The sequence below is a fragment of the Pelodiscus sinensis genome, chromosome 2 (assembly GCF_052426305.1).
Source record: "Pelodiscus sinensis isolate ZL-2025 chromosome 2, ASM5242630v1, whole genome shotgun sequence".
NCBI classification, from domain to species: Eukaryota; Metazoa; Chordata; order Testudines; family Trionychidae; genus Pelodiscus; species Pelodiscus sinensis.
In genome coordinates, this window is record NC_143053.1 from 131387448 (window position 1) to 131415186 (window position 27739).

Sequence of the window (27739 nt, forward strand, 5' to 3'; positions counted from 1 at the left end):
TTCTACACAGTTGGGCTTTTAGTTTCAGTGTCATAATTGTCATGCACAGCCCATGAAACATTACTCCTCACTCCTTCAGCACTCCCAGTCTAGACTATTTAATGTTCCAGCTTGCCCTCTTCCATGATTTAGCCACTATGGTACTTGAACTGGTCAGTCTATGTTTAATCTCAGATCATTTTCCTTTTGGCAGCTCCATTGACCTCAGCTTTAATCATGCATATTTTCATCCTATATCTGCTTAACTGGTCATCCCATTTGTATATTTCATCCTCCAGGTTTTCTTATGGAGGAAAAAGTAACACTGTATTGTTATCTGATCTGTATACAGCAGCTTTTCACCTTTTGCCACTGGAATCTTTCTGCTAATCTAAACAAAGTTAGACTTAAGGCCAACTCATGGTGCACTCTGACTTTTATTTTAAAGTGACTTGTCATTACAAAATATGTTTGGCTCACTATCTTAAATGGTCAACATTCATCATAGTTACTAAATCCTCAGAAACTCCATATTTTCTCAGCACCAGTGTGAGCATCTTTCACTCCACTTTATCTTATACCTTTTCTACGGGTATAAAAGCATCTATGTTCCCCTAAAGTCTTTCTTAAAGATCTTTTTTCCAAAAGCCAAACTGTCTTGTTTAATGAGTGGACCTACCATTTTCCTAATCCCAACATCCAGGATACATTCCAGTATCTTCATCATGTGCAACTATAGCTTTATCTCTTGATAGTTTTCATATTCATGTATGCTTCATTTCTTATGTACTGGAACCAAGATAGACCAGTCATCAGGAATTTGGTCTTGCCGTTAGGGATATAAAACCACCTAAAATAGTTAACTGGTTAACCAGTGACAGCAGGGGCTGCTCTGGCCCTAGCCCCACTGAGGCCAGGGTTAGGGATTGTTCCCCCCTAGCCAGACCCTCCAGTTATCTGGTAATCATGCTGGTAAAGCTATTGCTTACTAGATAACCACTTAACCCTTTACTTGCCATATGGCTTTAATTACTTTATCCATTTTATGCCTCTCTAACCCAAGAATTTCACCAGGGCTATGTCTAGACTACATGGCTCCGTCAACGGAGCCATGTAAAATAGTTTATTCGGCATATGCCTCATGAAACGAGGTTTACCAGAGCGGTCGACAAAGGCTTCCCTTGTCAACCGCGGCACGTCTAGGCTGCCCCGCTGTGCTGGATCAGCTGATTGTCGGCACAGTGCGGCGGCCATGTTTATTTTAATGACGCAGGGATTATTTAAATCCCCGCTTCTTGGCCTATGCTGAATAAACTATTTTAGATGGCTCCAGCGATGGAGCCATGTAGTCTAGACATAGCCCAGGTCTGCCTTCACATCATCATATACTGCCTTACAATTCTTCATTTCCTAGACTGCATTTCTCACTTTATCCTCTATTATGTCAAATTCAGGAATCGTATTAGGGTCACTTGTCAGCAACTCCACAAAAAGTTTTGCCTCATTTAAGACACTAGGTATTGTTTCCACCTCTCCTTCACTTCAGGGGTGCCATTTCAGTTTTTGGTGGTTGGGGGAGAGACGATCTGTGCATGTCCTAACTGAGGGGGTAGGAGAGTGAGAGTATGAGTGCAATGGACTGAGGCTTCAACAGTATTACTGAGCATATTCAGAACTAATCAAGCACCAAATGGGAGGAGAACCAACCCCATCCACCCTCCCCCGCACATATCATCTTTATCCAGGAGCTACTCTAAGACACTGGAGACCTCTACTTTTTTAACAGGCAAGTTAGCAGTTAGCTGACAGGAGCACTGTATCTAATTCCTATATAAAGAAAGAAAATTAAATAAATATTAAACCCACTCAGCTCTAACACTACCATATTCTGACATCTTGTGGTAAGCCAGTTAAGGGACACTGGTTAGCCTTAAAATTTTAATATATATTCTTACTTTGTTACTAACTGTGTGGAAAGAGAGACACACTGTCAGGAATCCTGGGGTCTATCTCTCCTCTGGAGTCTAGTGGGGTCTAGTGTGTTACATCAGGGACAGATACATTTCAGCTCTATATAACATCAGAATGGACACACTGAGTCAGACCAATGGTCCCTCTAGCCTCGTATCTTGTCTTCCAACAGTGGACAATGCTAGGTGTTTCAGAAGGTATAAACAGAAGAGGTAGTCATCATGATCCATCCTGTTTGTTTAAAATCTACTGCCTATAAATTTAATTGGTCAGCGTCTTGTGTTATGTTAGTGAAGGAATTAATAGCATTACCTTATTCCTTTTTTCCCCCTACACCATTCATGATTATCTGGACCTCTAACATATCCCCCCTCACTCTAGAGAAACTTTTTTCCCAAGCTGAAAAGACCCAGTCTTGTTAATGTCTTCTCATATGGTAGCTGTTCTTTACCCCTAATCATTTCTGTTGTCCTTTCTGTACCTATTTCAAAATACAATAAATCTTTTTTATATGGGGAGACAGATCTGCATGCAGTATTCAAGATGTGGCTATACAATGACTTTATACAGAGGCAATATAGTATTTTGTCCTATTATCTATTCCTTTCCTAATGGTTCCCAATATTCTGTCAGCTTTTTAGGTTTTAGGCTGCCACTGAATATTGAATGGATTTTTTCAGGGAACTATCCACAAAAATTCCAAGATCTCTTTCTTGATAGTAACAGCTATTTTGGATCTCATCATTTTTGAGTGTATATTTAGGATAATATTTTCCCACGTGCGGTATTTTGCCCTTAACACTGAATTCCATCTGCCATTGTGTTGCCCAGTCACCCAGTTTTGTGAGATCCTTTTGTAACTCTCTGCAGTCAGCTTTGGATTAGTCACCATTTACCCTGTTTCAAGAACATTTTATGAGACATTTAACAGTACTGGTCCAAATGCAGATCTCGGCAGGACAACACTCTGGGTGGAGCTGGGGATTAGAGGCATTCTGCATACTGAACCCAAAGAGAGAGGACTATCTCAGCCTTCTCACTGCATGTGAGAAGTGCCTCTCCATGGCCTTTTCAGTTCAAGTGGGCATAGCTGGGGAAGGGGAGCATGTCCCCTGGTTGGGTTGGGTTCAGGTTCATCTGCTCCCTGTGCTCCCAAGCTAGATTGAGGAACGCAGCTAACTGTGCACTTTCCCCTCTCTGACGGGGAACAGTTAGCAACTTTTCTATGCAAATCAGGGGGAAGCTTCATTCCCCCTGCCCTCCCTAAACAGTGCCTGAGGGGTGGGAGGCTGGGGGACATGCCCCAGCCAGCACCTTGAACCTGGTTGGTGACTGTCTCTTTTCTGTATGGTTTTATGAGATGCAACCTCATTCCAGGCACACCCCATTTTCCTACCATGACCTATCCCTTATCTTTCTTTAAATTATAATAAGAGAAAGCTGCATATTGAATTTGGTAGTCCTAGCTTTTACCATTTAGGAGGAGTTCTTGAACAAATAGGGTACGTCTAGACTACATGGCTCCGTCGATGGAGCCATGTAGATTTGTTGTTTTGGCAAAGGCAAATGAAGCCGCGATTTAAATGATCACGGCTTCATTTACATTAACATGGCTGCCGCGCTGAGCCGACAAACAGCTGATCAGCTGTTTGTCGGCTCGCGCGCTAGTCTGGATGTTCCCCTGTTGACATCAAAGCCCTTTGTCGGCAGCCCCGGTAAACCTCATTCCATGAGGAATATTGGGGCTGCTGACAAAGGGCTTTGATGTCGGCAGGGAAGCGTCCAGACTACCGCGCAAGCCATGTTAATGTAAATGAAGCCGCGATCATTTAAATCGCGGCTTCATTTGCCTTTGCCTATGTGTCTAATCTACATGCCTCTGCCGACAGAGGCATGTAGTCAGACACAGCCATAGACACACAGACAGACTCTCTCAAATATATAGCAAATGAAGCTGAGACACTATCAATTTTGTACATAATTATTAAACATGCTTTGGAAGTCTATTTTATGGTCCTATATATTGTTCATTAAATACATGTAGATGAAGACCATATAGGTATATATTAAAAAAGAACATTAATAGTGAAGTTTTATTGTTAGTCACATATTACAAAATAAATTAAAAAAAATATCTTAGGTAAGGAAAACTCAAATATAAGCTGAATCACTCTCATTAGTTTCATAAGTTTCATTAGTTATTTAGATTCACCATAAAAAATTTTTAAAAATGGAGACCATGTAAACAATTATACAAAGAAGATGCTGCAAAGTATGTGTGTACATGTGTTTGTCAATTAAATCTCACTTCTCTCTGTAGTAACTAAAGCAAAACTTTGTTTTTTCATACATAAAATTGTGAATGTGATCAAAGATTAAATGACTTGGCCTCCAACACTGACACAGTCTTCCACTAAAAGCACTGCATCAGGTTTACATGGAGAAATTATAGATGTCCCTTGGGGAAAATATTATTTTGGCAGAAGAAAAGGTTACACAAGGTGGCAGTGTTTCCCCTATGAAAATTCTATTTGATTTTCCCTGAAACCAGTGAAAAATCTGATATGAGAGCACAAAACATTTAACATTTTTGTATAATTGAAAATATTTTTTTCCTGGTGAGCATTTTTTTTTTAAACAAACCATACTATGCAAGTATGAGTATGCAAGATTTGATTCTGGTCTACATAAAAGAAGGAAAAAGGCACAAATGTAAAGGATGGAAAAAAGAATGGATGTGGATTGGGATCCATGTTTGTGCTAAAAGGCCACTTTTTTTGGGGGGGGGGAGGGCTTTCTAGTTCAGAATTAATGGGTGAGGAGGCAGCTTTCTGTGTCTGGCCTTTTTCTGAATCTTGACAGAAAACAATTGCTCCAATGCCAAGCTTCGTGACTGGCTTTCCCAGTCTTACTCCTGAATGTTTGGAATATGAACATATGAAACATTTGAGAGTTTCACCCTCCAATAGAAAAAAAATCTATGATGAGGTGATTGTGTCTTAAAGCATGAGAGACTTGGATCTTGACTTATGTATTTCAGTCTAAAAACAGCTCTGCATTTGGTGGTGAGAAAGAATTTACCATGACATACATAGGTTGATTGGGCACATTGAAAGAAGGACAGGAAACACTTGATTTGTGTTTTAATCAAGTTGCAACTTTACTATATAGATGTCTGGGAATACCAGGCTAACGAGGGCTCCACCTTGATTTCCATCCAGGTCCCTCAGCAAACCCTGGCTTGTACCTTAACATCCACCACTCTTCTAAGATGGGCAATAAGAATGGGAAGGGGAGTTGGATTTCCTGCCATTCCAATCAGAGGAGTCCTCAGCTTCCCACCCCCATTCTGTTCCTTTTTTCTAGTACCTTCTTTTAAGTCCTTTGCCAGGCCATTTATCTGGTCCCTGAATGCCTTCCCTATGCAGTAGCTATACTTAACATTCACCACAAGGAGGTGCCAGTAATTTGCATGGCTGTCTCCTCCCCAACCCAAGTCAGTTCCCAGACATTTTCCAATGGCATCTTCCCTAGTGGCCTTGACAGGTGAAAAGTTCTTTCAGGAGAAAGCACTCATTGTCCTATGTAGAATTAAGAAGAGGTGCCAGCCGGTGTATTGTCCTTAACCCAGGAACCATAAAAATTGCCCTCTCCAGTATGCTATATTAGTGATCTGAACTCTGGAACCTTGTATTGACAGAACTCATCAACAGAAAACAAAACAAGCAAATTTTGAGCCTGGAGCCAAATTCTCCATTCTCCTGACCACATCATCTTTTGAGGTTTCAGAGAACCAAAAGCATCTCTTTGGATTTGCTTCTAGCCTCTGGTGCAAACTCACAAAATCTGTCAAACTGGAAACGAGACAAGGCATCTACTATGCCCTTATCCTTGAAACCCCGCCCCTCCCCCCCACAAAACCAACCTCAGATGTTGAGGATTAAACATTGTAGAACAAATGACCTTATCAACTTCATAATCTTGTGTGATCTGGACATATGGCATTTGATAACTTCTACCATTGTTGTCAGACCACAAGCACACCCTCTTATTAGCTAGCTCAGATCCCCAAATAACCACTGCAAATAAATAGGGAAAAAATTACAAGAAAGTCATGTTACAAACAACCCCGCTGTGTGTCCATTAGGCAAGTAATGTCTGTGCACACCATTTGCCTTGAGAAAACACTTCAAGACCTGTAGCCCTCGCAGCATCTGAATAAACGTTAACCGCCTTTATAACAGATGTTACTCTTCCACAATGATAGCTAATTAAATTGACTCAGACAATGTTCCCATACCTCCAAGTTTCCCCTTCATCTCTCTAGGGACTCATATGTAATGGTGTGGCCTGATTATGCTGGCTCTAGCCACTGCCACCTGAGCATAAAAATGCCCACCCTGGAGCAACAATCCTGCAGGCAAAGTTCAGATGCTCAGAAATATAGTTTTATTTTTATTCACAGTGTGAATTTTTAAAATCCTTAATGCTCTCTTGAGCATCCAATAGCTCCTGAAGCTTATACAGAGGGATCTGCATTATGTCCTCTCTGGTGTCCAGCTCAATCCCTTAGTAAGACAATATAGTGAAAGGACACTCTGCTTTTTTTCCCAAATATACCCCCAAATGTGTAGCCAGGTCCTGAAATGTGTACAATAGGTGAACACATTTGGCTGACGGCTCATCCTGCGAACAAAACATTATTTAAATAATGCTCTACTTGGCAGAATCCCACAGCCCGCACCACTGCTGATTGCAACACTGTGCTGCACAGGATACCAAACAGCCTTGTCAAAATAAACGTGACCTTCAAAAAACCCCAGAAGGTCAAAGTCTGAGGCATGTGGCAGCCCATGGCCCACAAGCCCTTACTCTATAAGCAGCTTTGCCAGTTAAGGAATAGTGTATGGAACAAAGCACTGGGTCTTTTCCACCTTGTGGGTGATGAATTAATCAGTACAGATGGCCCCCAACTTGCGACACAATTGGTCCCCGGGGAAGTGTCACAAGTTGGGGGTATTGTAACTCAAAACCTCATTTACAATAGACGCCGTGTGCCATCGTAAATGCAGGGTCGAGGATGGGGGTTTTCGGCCCTTTCCGCACTTACAAAAATGGTTGTAAGTGAGGGGGGTCATAACTCAGGTGGTCGGAAGTTTGGTGATTCCTGTATGTCCCTGGAGAATTCTTGGCACCAAACCTCAGGGAAAATTCTCAAGTTTGTTATAGGTAACTGCTCAAAAGACCAGTCTATCCTAACTTCCTTAATTCCTGTGCAATTTTTTCCTGAACAACATGTCCTATACTAGGGATGTTAGTGAGTAGGCAAGTACTCGACTACCTGATAAGGCTAAGCTTCTTGGGTCGTGTGACGGACTGGGCTGGGTCTGGGCACAGCTGAGAGCGTCCGCTCAGGGTGAATTGCTCAAACTAGGGGCTCCGTACAGCCTCAGACTGGAGATCTTCCCAAATAGGCCACAAACCAGTCCCACAGAGCACTTCAGCTGCCAGCCTGGCCAGCCAGAAGCCTCACGAGCAAGCCCCTCTGACACCTCAGCTCTCTCCGTGCCCCAAACAGCCCCAGGCCTAACACACAGATGAGGGGTTTTAGAACCTAATCTCACCTTCCCAAACGAGTTCTATCTGGTGCCAAGAAACCAGCCACAGGTCCTGATCAATTTACACTCTGGATCTTACCCACAAATCATGCTGAGCCAATCCTTTAGAATCTAAAATCTAAAGGTTTATTACTAAAAGAAAGAAAAGCATGAGAGTAAGGTTGTTAAAGTATCATACATTACATGCATCGAATCTCCCAGCTCTTGATGCAGGCTCATAGCAGAGATGTTATAACTGCTGGCTTAAAAGTCTTTGGTGTACATCCTATGTCAGGATGGGTCCACAGTTCTTTCCGGCTCGTGGTTCCTTGCAAGGCCGCCTCTAGGATCAAGAGCTGAGCTGAAGACCAAGATGGAGTCGGCCACATGGCATATTTATATCCCTTCCTAGTCTCTTCCAAGCTGGAGACAGTCACATGGTCAGTGGCCAGGCACCTAGATTCTTTCCCAAGTGGGTCTCTGGTACTTAAGAGACCTATTATTCCTGGTGGCTTGCTAATTAGCATGTCCATAGGGTGAACTTTTCTCGCCCATTGCTCAGCCACAGAGAGAGAAGCTTCCAGTCTTAACACAGAGGACATATTCATAACTCCACACACAGACATTATATAGATATATGAAGAGCATACAGAGAATCAGTAAAAAGTAAGCATTTGTATGACACCTCACATGGCCCCCTTTGTACCAACTTTTGGGGCAAACACCCCCCTCTCCTCCGGGTGCAACAGTGATCTGGCTGCTTCCCTTAAAATCTGGTAACGTGATAGGTAGTCAAATACTGTACTTGCTTCCCCCCCATCTCCTCCTGCCTTGCTGCCTCTTTATGAGAGGTTGCAAAGGGGGAGAGCAGGAGCTGGAGGGAGCCGGTTCCCCCCCAACACTATCTGCACAGTGCCACCTGCTCCCCGCCTCCCGTCAGCTATCTCTATCAAGGTGGGGGCAGGGAGGATAGGGGGAGGCTGCTGCAAAGCAGCAAACTGTATTAATTAAATGATTATCCAAATAATCGCTCTTTAACATTCTTATCCCATACCAGTTACTGACTTAAAATTTTTTGACATCAAATGTATCACATTTCCACAAAAAGGGATCTGAAATCCCACTCTTAACCCCTATCACAAATATGCCCCCCCTGCCTTGTAAGGGTCAGCTCATAGGAGAACCCTTATTACTTCCAGCTTAATTGGCATTGGTGCCCATGCCTATCACATCACCTCCAAATTATCCCCCCCCCCCCTCCACACACAGCTTATACTCTGCATTCTGGACCTTGTTCCAACATAGCCAAACCTGTGGCTGGTGCCTGAGTCACCCCGATTCCCATTTCTTCCTTATAACCGTCCCTTACCATCCTGGCAAGAAGGGGCTGAATGGTAAAGAAACACCATCGTTAAATGCCCAGCAAATACCGTTACATGACTGGACCCTTCCAAGTTTGCTGCAATTTGAACAAACCCCTGCTGCTTAGTGATAGTCATATCCCAAAATTAGTCACTCAGGTTCCCTCTACAATGCATGGGGAAATTAGGAACTAAAACCAGATTCTCAGAAGGTAGCACATGGAACAAGGAGCTGCAGAAGAAATGTGCCGGGGCAGGACTTGCTCATCATTTGGAGTTAAGATACCTAATTCAGGCAACTGCTGCTTACCTCTCTGCTCAGTAGTCATATCCACAAACCCTTTCTTGGAGTCAGATCCTAAGTCAAGTCAAATGTTTCACAAGGGGGAAAAAAAGGAAGTGGGGCCTTTCCACAAAATCCAATAGCCCAAGTAAAGGCCACACACAGAATGTGGTAGACCACAATTAAAATTCCTGTTCTGTCTAATGCAAAGCAGACACAAACTCTGGTCTTCCACACTGCAGATGAAAACTCTGTGGCGGGATGGGGAACCTTTTTTGGGCCAGGGGCTACTGACTCACAGAAAAATCAGTCAGGGGCCACATTATGATTGAGAAGCAAAAAAAAAAACCCCAAAAAACAAAAAAAATCCCTCACTGATGTGGTCCTGAACTAAGAAGCTGAAAGACACTCCCCACTTTCTCCTCACACCAAACCGTAATGGGGCCCAGGTTAATAGATTTGTGTGCTTGAACTTCGTGCTGGGTTGGCAGCGTTATACTTGAAAGAATTTCACGGGATCTTTTTAGGGGGATAAGGCAAAATGCCACATTTCTTGACAATTTAATATTATTTTGGCCTATGCATACACATACACACAGTCTTGTTGTTGCTTAAAGTTACTAGTTTGTTGTTTGCCTAACTCACTGGCCAGACAAGTTAAATGTGAGTGGGAGGGAGGGGAACGGGGGCTTCTCTCGGTCCAGACTGATGCTTTGATCTTGACAAGATGAGACCCAGAGATTCATGCAAGATGCCCCATCTTTTATAGGACTTTTATCCCATTCAGGTCTAAACATTTTGCTGAGTCAGCTCTTATTCAATCACCATTAGTTCTGTTTAACATTTGTTTATCTGGAAGTCATTTTTCTTTGTCATCTGGTGTAAGTATGTTAGTGCCTCCTTCCCAGTATTTATTTGTAAAGGGGGTGCTTGCTCTTAACTCCAAGGCCACCTGTATGTCCTATACTGGTCTGTCTTATCTTGGGCCCTATTGATGGTACCTTGCGCCCCTGAGTCTTCCAGTTTCTCTTAGCATCTGGCCTCTGAAACTGCTGAGCCTACGAGTTATTATCTTTTTCCAAACACATTCCAAACTCATTCAATCCCCCTTCCCAGGAACTACACAATCATTTCACACATGGGAAAAGTGATAAAATTGTCCATACAAAAGGTATCTATTTCTAATACAAAGCTTTCATTAGTACAAACTTTCAGTCATTCAATGTCTTTTCTTTATAACACAATCTATATTCTAAATTCTCCTAAGAGCAACAGTGTGATCATGCTAAATCACAGGGATCCTTCTGTTCTCTCTCTGCTTTGAGATCAGATACAGACACAAGTAGTTTGCCCGATGTATGAATGGGGGAGGAAATAGGATCCTATAGCCCAGAAGAGGGCAAAATATGGCCTGAGGTCTGGATTTGGCCTGTCAACTGTTTGATTCAGCCCATGACTTGCCCTGTCAAGACCTCAAGGCTGTTCAGAAAGGCTGGTAGCTCTTCTCCACCGGGGCTCATGGTGCCTGAAGCGAGCTGCCAGCCACTTTAAACAGTGAGGCATGCCCCTGTGTCATATTATTGGATTTTAAAGGGAGCAGCCAGATCATTCCTGCGCCCACGGGGGGTGTTTGCCCTAAAGTCTGTACAAAGGGGGCCATGTGAGGTGTCAAATGAAGGCTTATGTTCTACGGATTCTATATATGCTACTCATGTACTTGTATGATGTAAGTGTGTGGAGTTATGAATATGAACTATGTGCTGATACTGGCCTGCACTGCCTGTTGTAAAGGATTGTTCAGTCAATGACTATGCTAATTAGCACTTCTCCAAGGACAATGGCTCTCAGAGAGGCCAATGCACACCTGAGGAATGTGTCTGGAAACATGCCGTCATGATCATGAGGGTTAGCCAGCAGCCAGGGATTTAAGGGGTTCCTGGCCCATGGTAAATGTCTCCTCCAGGAGCATATTATTTTGATACTGTTCCATCTAGTCATTATGCTTGCAACAGGACTACTGTGGTGATAAGCTCTTTGGGTATGCCTACACTACAGCGCTAATTCGAACTAACTTAGTATGAATTAGTTAATTCGAACTAAGCTAATTCGAACTAACGCATCCAGACTAAAAAACTAGTTCGAATTGGCGTTTTGCTAATTCGAACTAGTATGTCCACATTAAGTGGACACTGAACCAGAGTTTAGGATGGCCAGAAGCAGTGCTGGCAGGGCATCAGATGAGGACTTAGAGCATGGAGCTGCTGCCTCAGGCTAGCCGAGGGCTGTGCTTAAAGGGACCCGACTCCCACTCCGGACAGACAGTTCTCAGGGGTGCCCCGCTTGCAAAGCAGGCCTGTCTTGGAGTGCCCTGAATGCCCACACTGGGCACATCACAGCACTCGGCCATCAGCCCGGCTGCACTTGCCGCAGGCTGCCATCTGTGGAGAGGGGGCAATTGGTGGGCTGCAGGAGAGCTTCCACCCTGAGAAGCCCGCAGAGCCAGCCCAGTCCTCCCCATCGGGGGCTCGTACCCCATTCCTCCCTCACCTCCTTCCACTTACCCTTCCCTAGCCCCCCTTCCTGATGTACAAAATAAAGAATACGTGTGGTCAAAAATAGAATCTCTCTTTATTGAACAAAACTCAGGAAGACTGGGAAAAGGAGGTGGGAGAGGGGAAGAGAGAGGGTGGAAGAGGGGAGGGCAACTAAAATGATCAGAGGTTTGGAAGAGGTCCCATATGAAGAGAGGCTAAAGAGACTGGGACTTTTCAGTTTAGAAAAGAGGAGACTGAGGGGGGATAGGATAGAGGTCTATAAAAGCATGAGTGGGGTGGAGAGGGTGCATACAGAAAAGTTCTTCATTAGTTCCCATAATAGAAGGACTAGAGGACACCAAAGGAAAGGAATGGGTAGCAGGCTTCAAACTAGTAACAGAAAGTTGTTCTTCACAAAGCAAAGAGTCAACCTGTGGAACTCCTTGCTGCAGGAGGCTGTGAAGGCTACAACTAGAACAGAGTTTAAAGAGAAGTGAGATAAAGTCATGGAGGTTGGGTCCATGGAGTAGTATTAGCCAGGGGCTAGGAGTGGTGTCCCTGCCCAAAGTTTGTGGAAGGCTAGAGAGGGATGGCACAAGACAAATGGCTTGGTCACTGTCTTTGGTCTATCCCCTCCAGGGTCCCTAGGGTTGGCTGCTGTCGGCAGACAGGCTACTGGGCTAGATGGACCTGTGGTCTGACCCAGTACGGCCATTGTAAGCTCAGGGCTCAGGGTTGGGGGTCTCAGTGGACCACCTTGATTTTCATGCACACCTGCTCCTGGGTGGCCAGGCTGGCAGCTCTCCTGCCCTAGACGGCCACTTTCCTGTGCCTAGTGCAGAGGTCGTGGACAAGGTCCACGATGTCCGCACTAGACCAGGCAGATGCCCGCCTCTTGCGGTCTCAGGCAAGCTCCCGGGAGCCGCCAGCCTGGTCCCGGGAACAGGGGGAGGGCTGGGGGGGCATCGGGTGGCTGGCTCGAGCCGTGCCAGGTGCAGGGTCTGCTAGCTGGGTGCTGGCAGGCTTGCACCTGGCACAGGCATCGTAGCCAGCCCGTGCCCCTTTAAGGGGTCCGGGTGGGAGGGGGGCAATAGAGTTTCCCTGGTGTTGGCCAGAGTGGCCACCAGGGAAAGTTGGGGAGTGCTAGCCTCCCACTAGTTCGAATTAAGGGGCTACACACCCCTTAATTTGAACTAGTAAGTTCGAACTAGGCTTAGTCCTCGTAGAATGAGGTTTACCTAGTTTGAACTAAGCACTCCGTTAGTTCGAATTAAGTTCGAACTAGCGGAGCGCTAGTGTAGCACCTATCAAAGTTAATTCGAACTAACGTCCGTTAGTTTGAATTAACTTTGTAGTGTAGACATACCCTTTCTCTTTTCTTTTTATTAACCTGGTATTGGTTAATATTTGTGTTCTGGTTTGAACTTTAGGGGTTAGATTCCTGAAATAGTCTCTCCCTGGTTGCTTTATTAATATTTGGGTGGTGGTGGCGACATTTTATTCCCAAAATCTAGGTTGTTAAGATTTTGGGGGGAAGGTTTATACCAAAACCTGGTAGATAGAGTTTTGTGGTACTTTTGCTGGCCCCCACTTCTGCATTTATCGTGCCAGAGTGGAGAAGGAGCCATGACACATGCAAACCAGCCAGGGCAAAGTGGCTGCTGTCATGTAAAACGGAGATAGGTCACTTGACCATGTGACCTGCTCCACCAGGGAGACACCAAGAATGGATATGAAGTGCCATGAGGCGGTCTCCACCTTGTCTTCAATTCTGCTACTGATCCCAGATGCAGTCTTGCGAGGGACAGAGAGCCGGGAAGGACTGTTGGCCCATCCTGACATAGGATGTACACCAGAGACTTTTAAGAAAGCAGTTTATAACATCTCTGCTAAGAGCCTGCATCAAGAACTTGGTGTTTGGTGCATGTAATGTATTCTCCTTAACAACCTTACTCTCATCCTTTTTGTTTCTTTTGTTAATAAACCTTTAGAATATAGATTCTAAAGGATTGGCCCAGCGTGATCTTGTGGGTAAGATCTAAAGTGCAAATTGACTGGGAATCTGTAGCTGGTTCTTTGGGATTGGGACAATCTGTTTGGGGTAGGTGAGTGGGTTCTATAACCCCTCGCCTGTGTGTAAGGCCCGGGACTGATTGTGGCACAAGGAGAGCTGGGGTGTCTGAGGAGTTTTGCTTGTGAGGCTTCCTGCTGGCTGGATTGGCAGCTAAAGTGCTTGGTGTGACTGGTTTGTGACCTATTTGGGAAAGGTCATCAGTCTGGGGCCGTAAGCAACCCTGGTTGTGAGCAATTTATCCTGAGCGGATGCCCTCAGCGGTGCCCAGCTCCGGCCCAGTCCATCACACCCTGGAAGGGGGATGAGACTGTGCGCTCTCCAATCCCCAGGTCTCAATTGGCTTGGGAGCAGGGGAGCGTGAAAAGTCCCCCACACACTGTCAGGGGCACAGGGCACATAAAGGGAGCAGCCAGTTGTTCAAAATGGAGGGTGGCTCCCTCTAGGCACCAGGCCTTTGTATACACTGCTGGGTTTTTACACAAGAGATCTTCCACAAAAACTTCTTGTGCAAAAGCATGTCCACACCTCAAAAACAAACTGCAGAAGTGATGTGCTTTTGCACAAGAGAGCATTCACGCTGCATGGACATTCTTGTGAAAAAGAAAAAGCACCTGTGCTTTTTCTGATAGGCTCTTTTTGCACAAGAAACCCCTGCGGAGCTTCCACACACACCTTTCTGTGCAAGAGCTTTAGCACAAAAAGGAGTTATTCCTTGTGGAGAGAGGAATAACTTTACTGGCAAAAGCCCTCGTCCTGTCAATTTACTGTATTTTTTTTCCACAAAGTCACGCTTGAGGGGTGGACGCTCGGCTGTTTTTGTGCAAAAACCTTGCAGTGTGGACAAAGCCCTCATAACCCTGGAGGCAAGGAGGGCGAGAGAGTTTGCGCACACCCTGCCCACAGATCCCACTCCTAGCTGGGATGATTGGCCTGCAGGTGGGGGATAGCACAAAGCCTGTCACACCTCAGTGGTGCGCCACCCTGAGCAGCATATGGAAGGAACCTCCTAGAGGAGCCTGGGAGACCCTGTTGGGCTGCTGGCCAGGAGCCACCTAAGATAAGTGACTCCTGGCTAGAGCCTACCTCCAGCACCCCAGTCTCTGCTTCTTGCACCTCATTCCTTCCCACTTATCTACTCTCTGCCCCAGGTCAATCACCTTCTCCTGCCCTAGGTCATCACTACTCAAATCCTCTGCACATATATCCCACCCCAGGTCACAATTCCCTCCCAGATCTGGCACCCCTGCTATATCCTTTCCCCAGGCCAAAATTCAGTCCTGCACCCCAATCCCCTGTCCCATGTCATAACCCCCTATGTCATCCAAAGTTCCTCTCAGACCCTTTCCTACATCCCAATCCCAAACCCTGAGCTCCTTCCTGCACCCAACCTCCATTGCAAGCTTCCCACCCCCAGCATAGAGAAATGCAGCCCTTCACCATTTTCCAAAATCTTGGAGTGCCCACCTCTGCTACAGCTCAATAGTTAGGGCACTTGGGGCATGGGAGACTAGACTGATGAAGAATAGATTTGACCCGGAGCAGAGCAGCAGCTGGCTTCCTGGGGGTATGTCTACACTACCCCGCTAGTTCGAACTAGCGGGGTAATGTATGCATACCGCACTTGCTAATGAAGCCCGGGATTTGAATTTCCCGGGCTTCATTAGCATAAGCGGGGAGCCGCCATTTTTAAATCCCCGCTGCTTCGAACCCCGTGTAGCGCGGCTACACGGGGCTCGAACTAGGTAGTTCGGACTAGGGTCCTATTCCGAACTACCGTTACTCCTCGTGAAACGAGGTGTACCGGTAGTTCGGAATAGGCACCCTAGTCCGAACTACCTAGTTCGAGCCCCGTGTAGCCGCGCTACACGGGGTTCGAAGCAGCGGGGATTTAAAAATGGCGGCTCCCCGCTTATGCTAATGAAGCCCGGGAAATTCAAATCCCGGGCTTCATTAGCAAGTGCGGTATGCATACATTACCCTCCTAGTTCGAACTAGGAGGGTAGTGTAGACATACCCTGGGAGCGGGATTCTGTGTATAACTGTTCACAGTAACTGACAAACCCAGGCTTATCAGTTAGCCATGTAAATGGTTAGTCTATAGCCACACTAATTCCTGTCTGCCTAATTATGTTCATATACCTAAACAAGCCAGGATTTCTCTCTGGGTTTGGGTGTGTTGTAACACTGGCATAGACAAAAAAATGCTGCTTCCTAATTATCCAATGTTTTAGGTATTCTTGTCTGCTTGGGCTACTCCCTGCTTTGTTTGTTCTGCTCCTGTGTACTGGCCACCAACACCTCCCTTTGCAATACAGATAATATGTTCACTAATTCACTTCTCAGAATTTTACCCTTAGTTATACTGAAGAGGTGAACTTCCATTGGGTCAGCCATCCCTGGACCAACCACCTTCCTCAGCTCTGAGGCTGCTTTGGACTGTCCACCCCACCATCACAGCTTAGCAGCCCCCATGCTGTTACAGCCCCTGCTGCCATACTGCTTTCCTTGTGTCCCCCGCAGCCGCTGGGCTCCACTGGGACTGCCCAGCACCGTGGCTGCTAGATTCTGGTGCTTCTGGCTGTCTCCATTCTAGCAAAAATACAGGCACCTCAGCAGCGACCTGCTCGTTGCAGGAAAAAATGTATCCTGATCCCTCACACTTCCACTCACAACACAGCTGCCGCGCCAAAGAGTTAAATGCCCCCCGCCCCGTTCAACCTCCCAGATGGCAGCTTCTACTCGGACTCGGTCAGCCCCCTCCGGTACTTGGAAGAGGAGCCCCCTTCTTCCCCCTTCTGCCCTTCTTGTTTGAACCTGAAAGTACAGTTGCTAACTCACATCAATCACTCTGTGCTGTTCGAACTCTGCCTTTGCTTGTTTCCTGTGCCTGTGTCCCGGCATGTTAAATGTTCCCGTGCTCGAGCTCACCTTCTTATGCCTGGATTAATGTTTCCTCACGAGCTTGCATCTGCTCCTACCAGCTACTGCTGGTTTTGCTTGCTGCGCATAACAAAGAGGCTCCTCCTGCTCACTGTTTGTACCTTTATACCTTCTGGAGCTCACATTTCTGAGGAAGTGAGTCAGTGCTGCAAACTGTGTGCTGTCCATCTCATTGCAGCAGTTGCTGACCTCATTCCCTCCCCCTACCTCCAGCCATAAAGCAGAGACTTTCTTCTTCGGTAAATCCAGATAATCCTCCCTCCCCCCAATACACACACTTAATTGCTGTGCAGTCATTTTCAAAGAATCTGTTCCCATGTAGATATTGCTGGCATCGGTGGTGAGTTTTATGCTCCACACTTCTGAAAATCAAGGCCATGTCTTATTAGGTGCTTAAAAGAATAATTAGGAGTCTAACTAAATATCTCTTTAGAATGGTATCAGAAAGCTTTGCATTCTTATTGGGATTTTCACTTGTTCATTTAGTGGAGTAAGAGGAAAACCAAAAAGTTTTTAAAGAAAATAAATGAAATCGCATTTGGAATTAAGGCCATCAGTTCCAAAAAATCTAGAGTTAGCCACTCATATCCATACTTTGTCAACTAAATAAGTAGCTTGATTTTCAGAATTGATGAACAACCTGTTGAAAGTTAGATATTAGGTATTATTGTGTTACTTGCTTGGGTTGTTGCTATAGATATAAGATATATAGATTTTACCCGTCCATGTGTGAAAATTCTGGGCTATAGGAAGTTCACATAAAAAGCTCCATAGTGGTTGCTTAGTATACAGCCTGTCTCTGACTTACGAACCGGTTACGGACCAAGCAATTGGTCATAACTCAGTTTGTTTGTAAGTTGGACCCAATTGAGTTACATGTGACCGCGCTGTTCATAAGTGTTCGTAATTCGGGGTCTGCCATTTACGACATTTTTGGTCGTAACTGCGAATGGTCGTAAGTCTACCGTTTGCAACTCGGGGACCGGCTGTATATGTGAACATTCTAGTTATGGATGGTGATGTTATCTTTTCCTTGGAATGTGAAGTCTGACATTCCCTTTGTACTTCTACAATCTACTGTCTTATTTTCTTAACAAATAACCTTTCAATAGAACTACAAGAAAGTCATGGAATGAATGGTGGAAGGGAAAGAAAAGAATGAAATGGAATGAGAGGTGACACAGAATGATGTCCAGAGGACTAATCAAATTAATAGCTGTATCCACTACTAATGATAATTATAGTCATTGCCCTACTTTCAGCCTTATGATTTTTAAGGAACTGGTTATTACAAAGGTTTACCTTTGGGATTTGGTCAGTAAGCGACATAAATTTGCTAAATCAGAGGAGACTGATGATGCATCCAGACCAATATCCTGTCTCCAATAATGGCCAGGAGCAGATTATTCAATGGAAGCTGTTAATTGGAATGAAGGGCAAATTGACAATATTTCATTCTAATCCTCAGATTGTGTCCTGAAATATGTGGGCTATCACCCTTTTAATTTTAAACCCTAGCAAATATAAAAGCAGCTATTTTTTTCATTTATATTAATGATTAATGTTATACTTTTTGCCTCAATAATATTGTGTCAATTTAATTACATGTTAATTAGATATTATGTGTGTGTTTCCGTCTCACTTCTAGATTTGTTACCTTATAATTTCATTATCATTGTCTTTTTTATATTATGAAAAAAGATAAAAGGAATAGCCACGTGATACCACTTTTTATATATCTTTGTTTCATTTTCCTCTTCGTTTAACCTGAATAGTCCTAGTATTTATAATTTGGTTATTGTTAAGTTTCTTCTTTCTAGAGTTTCCTACAATCCTATCTAGTGTTGACCAGTATAATTCATTTTTGTCTTCTGCAAATTTTGGCACAGTTAGCTAACATTAACTTTTAGTCCCTTGATATAAGAGTTAATGATAGATTATAGATTTCTGATAGCAGTTTGACTACTTCATTCTTCAGTTCCCTCAAACTTTTAAATGAATGCTAATATACATCTGCTTTTGGGTTTAAATTGCAGCAATGGACTTAAATTGCAGCAAGGGAGGTTTAGGTTGGACATTAGGAAAAACTTCCTTACTGTCAGGGTGGTTAAACACTGAAATAAATTGCCTAGGGAGGTAGTGAAATCTCCATCATAGGAGATATTTAAGAGCAGGTTAGATAGGCATCTATCAAGGATGATCTAGATGATGATTGGTCCTGCCGTGAGGACCTCTCGAGGTCCCTTCCCATTCTACTATCCTATGATTCTACATACTAGGAGTTTGGTTCTACATTCTCAAAGTCATTGGAAGTTTTTGCTTTGGCTTCAGTGGTGTGAGGAACAAGTCTCTATACATGCATCTAAATAATGGAAAGTGCTATATAAGAGCTGGATATTATTACACTGGGCACAAGTGTGGTGAAGGAAGTGTTTTTTTAAATGTAAGTGGGAGTTGTGACCTGGGGCAGGGAGTTGGGGGGAAGGGGAAGGGTGCCAGGTTCAGGTTCTGGTAGGGAGGCATTTTCGTTAGGTGCACCTAGCCAGCAGTCCAGTGGGATCCTCAGGCCCCCTGCCTGCCGCACCATATTTTGCCTGCTCCTGCCTTAAAGTAACCACTTAATGATATTATACTAGGAATGTCTCTGTTCTTATTAAATTAAATTAAATTAAATTAAATTAAATTAAATTAAATTTAAAAGGCAGCAAAAATTGGGGAAGTGACCCACTTGTAATTAAGAAGTAGATTGTTAAAACAGAGAAGGAAAATAAATCTGTTTAATAATTCATCATTGTAAAATTTTCAATTTTCTCAGAATGCACTTTTTGAATATCATGGGAGGTGCAGATGGTCAGCAGTAGAGATGTAAATGAGTAGCTGAGTATACGATTAACTGATAAGTTTAGGCTTATCGGTTAATCTTGTCAACTACACTCATTTCCCCCCCCTCCCCACTGCTGCCTCTGTATCAGAGATAGCAAGGGGGGAGACCAGAAGCTGGTACTTGTGGGGAGCTGGATTAAAAGTTGGTTTCCTCCAGTATTGGCTCTGTGGTGCTGTCTTCCCTTTTCACCCTGCTGCCTTTATCAGAGGCAGCAGCGTCGGTGGTGGGGGGCAAGGGAGGCTGCCACGAAGCAGCCTCTCCTCATGGTGGGCCCATGCTGCTTCGCAGCAGCAGCCCCTGTCCATAGGGGTCCAAGCTCCCCATGGAGGGAAGATGCTCCACGGGAGGCAGAACAGCCTCTGTCTAAGGTGAGCCTGGATCCACCGAGGGGAGAGGTTGTTTCACAGCAGCTATCCACAGAAAAAGGCTACTGCAGGGGAGGGGCAGAGGGAAAGGCTGACGTGAACCTCAGATGCCCCATGGATAGCCTCTGTCCATGGCCAGCCTGGGCCACGATGGGTAGAGGCTGCTTCACAGCAGCCTTTCCTCCTCCCCACTGCAGCAGCTTCTGTTTGTAGGAAGCAGGACCCCCCCAAGGACAGGACTGCTGCCACCTCACGCTGCTGCCTCTGATACAGTATGGGGTGGCAGGAGGCTCCCCAGGAGACTATAGAATATTCAAGTAACCACTAAGAATTCATGCTGTTCTCTCCTATTCAATTATTGTATATAGAATCGTAGAATCACAGGACTGAAAGAGACCTCAGGAGGTCACCGAGTCCAGCCCCCTGCCCAAAGCAGGACTAATCCCAAATAAATCATCCGAGCCAGGGCTTTGTCAAGCTGATACTTAAAAACCCCTAAGGATGGAGATTTTACTACCTCCCAAGGTAACATATTTCAATACTTCACCATCCTCCTAGTGAAATAGCTTTTCCTAATATCCAACCTATACTTCCTCATTGTAACTTGAGACCATTGCTCCTTGTTCTGCCACCCGTCACTACTGAGAACAGTCTCTCTCCATCCTCTTTGGAACCTCCCTTTAGGAAGTTGAAGGCTTCTATCAAATCCCCCCTCACTCTTCACTTCTGCAGACTAAACAAACCCAAATCCCTCAGCCTCTCCTCATAGGTCAAGTGCTCCAGCCCCCTAATCATTTTGGTCATCCTCTGCTGGACCATATCCACTGTGTCCACATCCTTTCTGTAGTGGGGGGGCCAGTTATTGCTAACATGCCTGTAGAAACCTTTCTTGTTTCTTGTTAGCTGCAATTCCAATTCTGCTTTCACCTTCCTGATTACTCCCCTGCATTCTCGAGCAATATATTTATACTCCTTCCTAGTCATCTGTCCAAGTGTCCACTTCCTTTTTGTGTTTAAACTCACCAAGGATTTCCCTGGTAAACCAATCTGGTTGACTACTGTATTTACTTTTCTTACTGTTCATAGGGATGGTTTGTTCCTGTGCCTTCAATAAGGCTTCTTTAAAATACTGCCAGCTGTCCTGGATTCCTTTCCCCTTCATGTTAGCATCCCAGGGGATCCTGCCCATCAATTCCCTGAGGGAAAACTATCTAAGGGCATGTCTACACTACCCCGCTAGTTCGAACTAGTGGGGTAATGTAGGCATACCGCACTTGCAAATGAAACCCGGGATTTGAATTTCCCGGGCTTCATTTGCATAAGCCGGGCGCCGCCATTTTTAAATCCCGGCTAGTTCGAACCCCGTGCCGCGCGGCTACACGCGGCACGGAGTAGCTAGTTCGGATTAGGCTTCCTAATCCAAACTAGCTGTACTTGAGGAGTACAGCTAGTTCGGATTAGGAAGCCTAATCCGAACTAGCTACTTCGTGCCGCGTGTAGCCGCGCGGCACGGGGTTCGAACTAGCCGGGATTTAAAAATGGCGGCGCCCGGCTTATGCAAATGAAGCCCGGGAAATTCAAATCCTGGGCTTCATTTGCAAGTGCGGTATGCCTACATTACCCTCCTAGTTCGAATTAGGAGGGTAGTGTAGACATACCCTAACATCCCTAGTCAGCACTTTTGAAAATCAGTCCAATTGTACCTGGCTGCCTACATATTATTTTGGAGACTAATTTTGGACACCTTGATTTGAATATTTTTCATCTCTCTTTTTGACACCCATAATATGTCACTTATTTTAAAGCAACTATGTTATAACAATCTCTTTTTATTGTACGTTATTTTGTAATGGTTAAATATTTATTCACCAGGCATTTATATTGTGTTTTTATATCTTCAGTCTATAATTTTTATTGACCACCTCTTACAGATCATTCCCATGTAAGATGTTCTTAAAATTATAGTATTTGATTTTTTTGGGTATCTTTAATATCTTAGTATGTCTTTTTGTACACTAGATATGCCACTGTAAAATAAGCTTGCTATTTTTGCTGTGATGATGCATTCTGCAGGAAATGGTTATAGTTTAAGGTGACAGCCTCACTAACATACTTTTGTGCGCTTAACAAAATTATTATTTTGAAGAATGAAATTGATGAAACATTAGCAGCTTTGAATCTTTCTCAGTAAACATTTTCTCCATATCCTCTAAAAAGTACTCATAAAAAAGGGAGTTTAGGCTGGCAGCAGGTCTGTTTTACAATAACTACTTTATAAAATAAAGGGAATCAGTGGGTCAGTAGGCAAACTGAATGGGAAGAGATCTACATGCTTATTCATAGACTTATCCTTGCCAAACTTCAAAACTCTGACCATCTGAAAAAACCATCAGAAGGACAGAGTATTACTTCTGTCAAAATAGTGTCTCTTTGTTGTGTTTTTTTTTAGTACTGGAATGTATATTTAAGTGTTGATGTTCATTTAATATTACAATCAGATAAAGTTACCCATTAATAAGTAAATTGCCTGTACTTTGTGGTTTATTTAAAAATGATCCCTTAATCATTAGATAACTTTAATTTAATTAAAAGCAATTAAGAGTCTGAATAGCTATTCTACAATACTCACCCTATCTGAATTTATAATTGGAACTATAACTAGATAATATCAATACTGAGGAAACCTTATTTAAGTGGGAGATTCTCTTTGATTAACGAGGTATCACAATAAAACTAAGAGTGAAGTCTGTGTGGTCAGGTTTGTTCTGGTGAGGATATACAGTACAGTGCACTTGCCAGGGTTCTGCACTTAACATTAAATAATTGTGGAGTCAAATCTGTATTTACCTACCATTACTTCATGACTCAAATAGGTTAGAAATGATTTATTATCTGTGACTATAGGGCTGGCTCAAAAAATTTAATGCAAGATGTAATTTAGTTTTTATACAATTTTTCTGCCTTCCTAGAGAGGGGATTTCACTCCCTTTCTTCTAAATTATTAGAATAAATATATATACATTATAGCTATGCTGAAAGTAAGGTTCATTTTCTCCATATTATAGAAATATACACTTTGTATTAAACCTTTTTGTCTTAGTTCCATTCATATATTTTCATGTTTACTGCTGCTAGAAAAATGTAGTGACTGATAAGGATTTTTTTTGGCAAGTGTATGAATTGGAGTGCTGATCAGCACCTGGTGAGGAAGGTACTCAGATACATAGCAAAAGGTGCTGGCCAGGACTGGGAGATAGAGACTTGGAATTTTAATTTGATATAAATTTCCTGCCTGCATTCTTTGTGTGAGAGAATAACACCAGGGGTTGAGACACACTGAGGGTATGTCTACACTACAAAGTTAGTTCGAACTAACGGACGTTAGTTCGAGCTAACTTTTATAGGCGCTACACTAACTCATTCCACGAGGATTAAGCCTAGTTCGAACTTACTAGTTCGAATTAAGGGCTGTGTAGACCCTTAATTCGAACTAGTGGGAGGCTAGCCCTTCCCAGCTTGTCCTGGTGGCCACTCTGGCCAACACCAGGCAAATTCTACTGCCCCCCTCCCGGCCCCGGAGCCCTTAAAGGGCCACGGGCTGGCTACACAGTTTGTGCCAGTTGCAAGGCTGCCAGCACCCGTGCCAGCACACCCAGCAGCTGACACCCATGAGCCAGCCACCCGATGACACCCAGCCCTCCCCCTCTTCCCGGAACCAGCCTGGCGGCTCCCAGGACCCTGGCCGGGGCTGCAAGAGGTGGGCGCCTGCGTGGTCTAGTGAGGAGATCGTGGACCTCATTGAGGTTTGGAGGGAAGCCTCCAATGTCCACGATCTCCGCACTAGCCACAGGAACGCGGCAGTCTACGGCCGCATGTCCCTCCTGCCCCACCCTCCACAACCATTCCCCACCAACACCCCCAGACCCTCAGTGTTGCGAGACAGGAGAGGCAGCCGGACCCCCACCCCTGAGATTTCCTTTCCCTTCCTCCCTTCCCTCCCCTTCCAGCTCCCTCGTCCCAGGTTTCTCCCTCCCCTCTCCCACCCTCCTACCTCCCTCCCTCCCCCCACCCCAGTTATGTAAATTAAAAAGACATTTTTGTTTGAAAAACAGATGTCTTTATTTGACAGTAGGTAGGGAGGGGAAAGAGGAAGGGGGTAGGGTGGAAGAAGGCCCCAGTGGGGCATGCAGAGAGAGGTCAGTCCTCCTCCTCCACCAGGAAGCTCTCCCGCAGGGCTTCCCGGATCCGGACGGCCCCCCGCTGGGCTTCCCAGACGGTGGCGGTGCGGGGCTGACCATAGTGGCCAGCCATGCGGTCAGCCTCAGCCATCCAGGCTGGCAGGAAAGCCTCCCCTTTCTCTCACATAAATTGTGGAGCACACAACATGCTGCCACCACGGGAGGAATGTTGTGCTCGGCCAAGTCCAGACAGGTGAGGAGGCATCGAAAGCAAGCTTTCATTCGCCCGAAGGCCCCCTCCACCACGATGCGGGCCCTGGTCAGCCTGGCATTGAAGGCCTGGCGGGAGGGATTGAGGTGCCCCGTGAAGGGCTTCATCAGCCACGGCTGCAGTGGGTAGGCGGCATCCCCCACCAGGCAGACGGGCATGTCCATGTCCCCGACCCTGATGTGGCTGTCGGGGAAGAAGTTCCCGTCCTGCAGCCGCTGGCACATGGAGGAGTTGCGGTACAGCCGGGCGTCGTGTGCTTTGCCGGACCAGCCCACATTAATGTCTGTGAATTGTCCCCGGTGGTCACACACGGCCTGCAGGAGGATGGAGAAGTACCCCTTGCGGTTGACGTGCTGGGACGCCTGGTGTTCCGGGGCACGGATGGGGATGTGCGTCCCGTCGATGGCCCCCCCCCCCCACAGTTGGGGAAGCCGAGGGCCGAATCCCCGGATGACGGCGTCCGGGTCGGCGAGGCGGACCACCCTGCGGAGCAGCACCCGATTGATGGCCTTGATCACCTGCGGAGAGAGACACAGCAAAGCACCAATCAGTGGGGCGCCCGGGTGGCTGGGAGCATTCGCGCCCTGGCAGTGCCCCGCGCCCCGCTCCCGGAAGCAACCCCCCTGGCGGCATGTAGTACGGCCAGGACAGACCGACCCCTCCGGTGCGGGGTGCTTTCGCCTCCTTCCGCCCCCCCTTTGTCCCTGGGGCGGCCCATCCCCTCCTTGTAGCCCCCCTCCCCTCCGGCGCAGTGGCCGACGGGTGCCATACCTGCATGAGCACCACCCCGACGGTGGATCTCCCCACGCCGAACTGGTTCCCGACGGATCGGTAGCTGTCCGGTATGGAGAGCTTCCAGAGGGCGATGGCCACCCGCTTCTGGAGGGGGATGGCGGGCCTCATGCGAGTGTCCCTTCTGCGCAGAGCAGGGGCGAGCCACTCGCAGAGCTCCAGGAAGGTGTCCCTCCTCATCCTGAAATTCTGGGTCCACTGTCGGTCTTCCCAGCGCTCCAGGACGATGCGGTCCCACCAGTCGCTGCTGGTGTCCAGACGCCAGATGCGGCGGGGCACGCCGATGCCGGGGCACCGCCGCGGCTCCTCCACGGTCCCCAGGGCAGCCAGGTGGAGAGGCAGGAGGCTGATGTGCACCAGGTGGTGCCAGGCAGCCTCAAGCCATTGCTGGCAGGCTTGCAGCAGCAAGTCCAGAAAGTGCACCAGAAGGTGCAGGGCGAGCTCTGGCTCCATGTTGCCACCTGCGGCAGCGTCCCTGAAGGGAAGCACCGACACAGACGGGCACAGAGACCAACGCTTTGCTGTCCCTCGGCGAGGTTGGCAAGCAAGCAGGAAAAGCTGAGAACCGGCTGTCCAGGGGGGTCCCTTTAAGCACGAGCCTCAGACAGCAGCCACACAAAGCAACTACTGACCTGATGCCCTGCCAAAACCAGTTTCAGCCGCCCTTAAATGCGCCCCTGCGTCCAATCAGTGTGGACGCGCTAGTTTGAATTAGCAAAACGCTAATTCGAACTAGTTTTTAGTTCTAGATGCGTTAGTTCGAATTAGCTTAGTTCGAATTAACTAATTCGAACTAAGTTAGTTCGAATTAGCGCTGTAGTGTAGACGTACCCTTAATGATTTAACCCAGTCAAGACTATTATGCCCCCCTGTGGAGTTCAGAGTGTGGGAGTGGACTGAACTAAAAGAAAAATTAGAAGTGAGTACCAGGGAAATATGAGTCCAGTTGTGTTCAAGCTAGTTTCTCTTTTTTTTTTGTGATTTGGTTTGAACTGCTCTGTGTGATTCTGTGTGTCCCCACCTCTCTTTAACATCTAAGCATTGTGCTGAGATTTTGTTCTCTGTTTATTATGTTTTCCTCAGTTCCTCTGTACATCTAGCAACCAAGTATGCTTTATCAAGTTTATCTATTGTTTTGTAATAAAAATCACTTATTTTAAGTTGATCATTTGATTCTTGTGTCCTGGACGGTCTGTCTGTGTGTATCTACATGCTTCTGACTGAGGTGTCAGCTTCCAGAGACTGCAGCTTGTTATTCTCTTTTCTTTTTCAAGCTCTTTTGGTGGGGTTGCCAGATGGTTTAACAAAAAATACTGAACATGCCCCTCCCACCCCTGATCCCCCAAAAAAACACTGGGGGGAAAATTCAGTGGAGAAAAAAAAGGGGGGAGACCAAAGTTGTTGAGCAGGAAAAAAAAAGAGCCCTGAGAGTTATTAAGCAAAAAACAAAACAAAACAAAAAAACAGCATGGCCCCTTTAAGAAATGCTTTTGAGGCTTTTAGGCCCTAATAGGCTGCCGGCAGCCGTTCACCATCTTGTCTCCCTGCTCCGGGCCAGACAACTCCTCTGCGGAACCAGGTAAGCACCCGGGATTTTCGCCTCCTGGCTGGGAAAAAATCAGAAAACACCAGACATTTTAGTTCTCTGGTATTTTCTGAATTGTTTTACTGGACAGGAGGCGGAAATACTGGACTGTGGGTCAATACCGGACACCTGGCAACCCTGCCTTTTGGGGTTAAAGAGCTTGGGGTGCCTCTGGGGGTGATTTAAGTGTTCACCCTACCTCTTCCTTTTAAGCACTTGATGGTGGCAGCAAAATTCCCAAAATCCGGATGTTAGGATTTTGGGGGGAAGTTTTTGTAACCAGTGCCTGTAGCGTCAAGGTTTTGAAGCTCTCTTGTGGGCACCTACCTTCTGCATTTGGAGTGCCAGAGTGGGGAACAGCCTTGAAATCACCAGATGCACTTTGGGACCTTAAAACCTTTTGCTGGTCATTGACTGCTAGTAGATCCCCTCCCCTTATTACTGTATTTTAAAATCAGATGGATGGGCAACCCCTGTTTATATATAGCTATAACTATATGTAACCCACACACCTAGTGTGGTAACCGAGCAATGCAAGTGGTAACTAGACCACATCAACAGTTAAGATCAAGAGACCTCTACAACAGCTGGCTCCCAGCCCAGACGGTAGAGGCTCCTATACTCTGCTTCAGAGGTTCTCAGGTTCAAATCTGCCTGCTGGTGGTTACCTATAGATAGGAGAGGGCTTGAACAAAAGAAAGCTGTAAGAGTTCCACAAATCAATCTGGAGGCAGGAAACCCATAAAAGCAAAGAACCATCTTTGTAAAGATCATGTATGTGCCTTTTTAGTGGCTTTAATATCCTTGACTCCCCTTTCCTGGATTCCTAGCAGTCTGATCCAATGGAATTACCTGTACAGAAAATTGACAGAAATGTAAAGACATGAAACCAACGGAGTTTTCTAGAAATACAGTAGATATTGCT

General features: G+C 45.7%; 2 protein-coding genes across 13 annotated transcripts in view; one reads left to right on the plus strand and one right to left on the minus strand.

Moving 5' to 3' along the window:
• The window catches only part of LOC106731726 (uncharacterized), a 138247-nt gene extending 121329 nt beyond the window's left edge, over positions 1-16918 (minus strand). The window contains exons 1-2 of one of the 11 annotated variants that reach the window (XR_012901759.2): positions 16728-16884; positions 7747-7890 (exon numbers count right to left, since the gene is read on the minus strand). Coding sequence is in view for 2 of the 11 variants with exons in the window: in XM_089776422.1 (XP_089632548.1) it covers positions 7747-7787 (41 nt within the window). In the remaining 9 variants the exon portion in view is untranslated. Of the gene's footprint in view, positions 1-7746; positions 7891-16637 lie in introns of all 11 variants that reach the window. The other 10 variants (XR_012901762.2, XM_089776422.1, XR_012901758.2 and 7 more) reach the window with 10 other exon arrangements.
• The window catches only part of CDH18 (cadherin 18), a 1008237-nt gene that overhangs the window by 436520 nt on the left and 543978 nt on the right, over positions 1-27739 (plus strand). The window lies entirely within an intron of this gene.